Source organism: Macrotis lagotis, chromosome 2 (assembly GCF_037893015.1).
Source record: "Macrotis lagotis isolate mMagLag1 chromosome 2, bilby.v1.9.chrom.fasta, whole genome shotgun sequence".
NCBI lineage: Eukaryota > Metazoa > Chordata > Mammalia > Peramelemorphia > Peramelidae > Macrotis > Macrotis lagotis.
The window spans coordinates 261,043,439-261,047,407 of record NC_133659.1 but is presented as its reverse complement, the minus strand read 5'-3'; the positions used below and the strand labels follow the sequence as shown (position 1 = coordinate 261,047,407).

The 3,969-nt window shown below is 34.3% G+C and overlaps 1 protein-coding gene across 1 annotated transcript; it reads right to left on the bottom strand.

The window, feature by feature from the left end:
* Window positions 1-2,989: 2,989 nt before the first annotated feature.
* On the bottom strand, window positions 2,990-3,969 carry LOC141511660 (olfactory receptor 9K2-like). The gene has a single exon (XM_074220771.1). The coding sequence runs from the start codon at window positions 3,929-3,931 to the stop codon at window positions 2,990-2,992; it is 942 nt and encodes a 313-aa protein (XP_074076872.1). The 5' UTR covers window positions 3,932-3,969.

The window sequence follows — 3,969 nt, the reverse complement described above, 5'->3', positions numbered from 1 at the left end:
TGGAAACCATGTAAAGACTGACAAATTGCCTTCTGTTGGGGTAGGGGGAGATAAGGATGATTAGGGGGAAAAATTGTAAAACTCAAAATAAATAAAATATTTAAATAAAAAATTAAAAGAATAATTTTCCATTCATTTTTATAATTTTGAGCTCCAAATTTTCTCTCTTCCTTCTTTCCCATCATTCTCAATGAGAAGGCAAGAAATTTGATGTCAGTTTTATTTGTTAGTCATGTAAAATTTATTTCCATAATAGTCACATTATGAAAAGATCATAGACAAAAAGAGAAAACCCTCAAGAAAAATAAAGTATAAATATTTTTTTAATCTGTATTCAGACACTCTCAGCTCTTCCCTGGTTAATGGATAGCATTTTTTTTCATCATAAGTCTTTCAGAGATTTATTGGAGCATTTCATTGCTGAAAATAACTGAGCCATTCACAGCTGATCAAGTTACAATATTACGGTTACCTTGCATATAGTACATTTCACTTTGCATCCTGCTCATCTAAATGCTAAAAAACTAAATTACATTTACTCCAAAGAGGAACAATGAAGATCAGTGGAATTTCTTGGGAAAAAAGAGTGACATGGTCAAGTTTGAATTTAAGGAAAATTAACTTGACAATTGTGTGGAGGATAGAGTGCAGTAAGGACAACTTGAGTTAGAAAGGCTAGTTAGAATGTTTTTACAACTGTTGTTTAAAATGACAATCCAATATAGAAAATCCATTGCTCCTTATGGAGTAGCAACAAAGCAAATAGAAACTTAATTTAAATATCATTTCCATAGATTAAAATAATATCCATTTCTGATGCTGAACCATTTTTCTGAGCTAAAATTTATGATCTGTGCAATGTGAATTTCCCAGGCTTTGGAGGACAGGAAAAATTTGAGACATAGGATCAAGACCTATTTCAAGTTCAGATGAGTGTCCCTTTTTTTCCTTTTCTTCCTCCTCTATCTTACAGAGATCATTTGCAGCCCATAATTTCCATAGCATGAGCTGTCACAGTCCCAGAAAAATTCTACAAAGTTCCAGAGCTCAGATTTACATGATACTGGACAAAGGGAGGAGGCTTAAGTTGTGGGATTGGATTTAATAATAAACCTATAGTTGAGGTCTTTTTGTCAGTCAGTACAGACTCATTTTCAGTATCATGGTGGTGGTGATGAATAACATTTCTGTTTTGTATAGGGGTGAAAAGTCATAGTGATCAGAGAAATATATAGTTCTCTGTTTTCTTGATCAATGATTTAAAAATCATCCCCCTCTCCCGACATAAACAATCTTCATTTCAATAACATCTGACTCAGGGAAGGAAATCTATCCACATTTTGCATATCAATCTAAAAGATAAAAAATCAGAGAAATATATTTGGTCTATATGTCTGTCTATTGATCTATTGATCTAACTCTCTATCCATCTAGATCCTGATTCAATCAACGTTCTACAGAATTCTCAAAGAAGAAACCCCTTCTGCCAAGGGAAATTTGCTTCTATATTGAAACTTATAAGTTGAGAGTGTTGCCTAATGCATTGATATTAAAGATCTTGGGCCAAATAGCTAGTATGTGTCACAGGCAAAACTTTAAAGTATTCTTTACTTAGAGGTCCACACTGTACCCACTGTTGGAAAATTCTCTCAACTAAGGAATGGGAAGGGCAAAGAAATGAAAGCAAAGAAATGTATTCGCAGCTAAAGAAGACTGATCACTGAGAGCAGTTTCAATTATCAAAGTTTAATTTTTATAAACATTTAGTTCTGCTTAGAGTTCACAGGTAATTAGCAGTATTCTGTGGAAAATTAGGATACATAAGAAAACTATATTACTGGAGAGAGAGAATTATAAAAAAGAGGAATAAGCTAAAGAGAAAGGAGGTTTCTGGGGGCGATATTTACCATTCATCTGGCATGATTTCTTTTTGGAATGAGAACATGAGGAAAAACCATTTCCAGTTTAAGGGCAGGACACAAGAGGAGGACAACAAATAATTTTACTCTTGTTAAAGTAATCCATTTAGACAAAATTGCAGTTATTTTATCCAATGATGAGAAGCAGTTGTTGAGATCATTTTATTTCTTGCTTCTTACATAGTTTATAGCATTTTATTTCCCCTCAAATAGTGGAACTTTCTAAATGGGCTTACCACTATTAGATCCTCAAATAATTAAGAGATTAGCCCATTTAGAATGTCCAAAATAATTTTGGTTCCACTTAGTACCACTTGCTTACCTAATACTTTAGTTTATGTTCCAAATGAATAAACATAGATATCCATATAAATGTATAAATAAACATCTAAAGAAATAAATAGAAAACACACCTTCAAATATAGATTGTCAACAAATGACATGGAGAAAAAATTTAGCTCTGCAAATTTAATAAACCAAATTCCCAATTACTTCTTTAAATATGCAATGACCATTGGGGTTTAAATTCTCCTTTGACAGGAGTTATCTATGTGAAAAGTATTTTTCCCCTTATGGTTCTTGAATGCTTATTTGTTTGCTTAAAGGTAGGTAATGAGATAGCAGACAAGATCTTGAATTCAGATCTGGTCTCAGAAATTCACTAGTTATGTGACACCGTACAAGTCACTTAACCATTTTCTACTTCAGTGTCCTCAATTAAAAACAGGAATAACAATAATGGAATCAATCACCCAGATCTGGTGCACGAATATGACATAAAATTCTAAAATTGGAAACATAATATAATTGATACTTATTGTTATTGCTGTTTTGTTCCTTTTTTTACTCTATCTGAAAAACTCATCTATGAGGTTCAGTACTTAAAGCAATTATTATCCTGAAGGAAAAGTAGATGGAATATCTTCACTAAAATAATCTTCACCAGAAAGCATTCAAATAGACCTCCAGAGGGACAAATAGGTGACTTAGGGTAGAATCTTAATGTAAGATATTCACAGATACAGAATCAACATGTTTTAAATGGGACAAGGCAGTAATGACAAAGGAATTTAGAGAAAAAAGTTTTTCCTATGTAAGAAAATTTTCAGAGCTTCTTTGACATCCTTGTTTCTTAGAGAATAGATCAAAGGGTTCAACATAGGAGTAACAACAGTGTAACAGAAAGAGGCCACTTTACCCAACTCTGGGTTACTGGCCGGTGTGAGGTACATAAAAGAAACAGTTCCATAGAGCAAACTCACAACCATCAGATGGGATCCACATGTAGAGAATGCTTTCATTTGTCCTTCACTGGAACGGATCTTTAGGATAGTAGAAATGATATAGATGTAGGACACCATGATGATTATGATGGTAGGCACAATAATGATGATAGATAAGATATATGATACTACCTTGTTAATAAATACATTAGAACATGAGATTTTCTGTATTGGACGGATGTCACAGTAAAAAAAGTCAATAACATGAGATGCACAGAAGGACATAGTAAAAGTAATGCTGACTTGAAGGATGGAACTGATACAACCACAAAAATAGGATCCTGCCACCATTTGGATACAGAGACTTCTTGACATTCGGGCAGAATACAGGAGTGGTGAGCAGATGGCTATGAAGCGGTCATAGGCCATAGCTGCCAAGAGAAAGCCCTCAGTCACTATAAAAAGAGCAAAGAAGAAGAGCTGGGCCACACAGCCTGCAAAGGAGATCGTCTTACTCTCAGATAAGAAGTTGGCTATGGCTTTGGGTGCAATAGCAGAGGAGTAGGAAAGATCAATAAAAGAAAGATTGCCTAAGAAGAAATACATTGGAGTGTTCAGGCGGGAAGCAGTCAGGATAAGAACAATCATTCCAATGTTCCCCAAAAGCACCATGCTATATGTAATCAGAAATATGAAGAAAGAAAGGATTTGAAGCTCTGGACGAAACTGGAAACCTATTAGAATGAATTCCTTCACTTCTGAGTGGTTGTTTATTCCCCTCTCACCCATGACAGAGATCTGCTGAGAGGCAAGGTCAAGAAATGAAT

Coding starts and splice junctions, on each gene's coding strand:
- LOC141511660 (XM_074220771.1), bottom strand. CDS start 3,931: ATGGGTGAGAGGGGAATAAACAACCACTCAGAAGTGAAGGAATTCATT.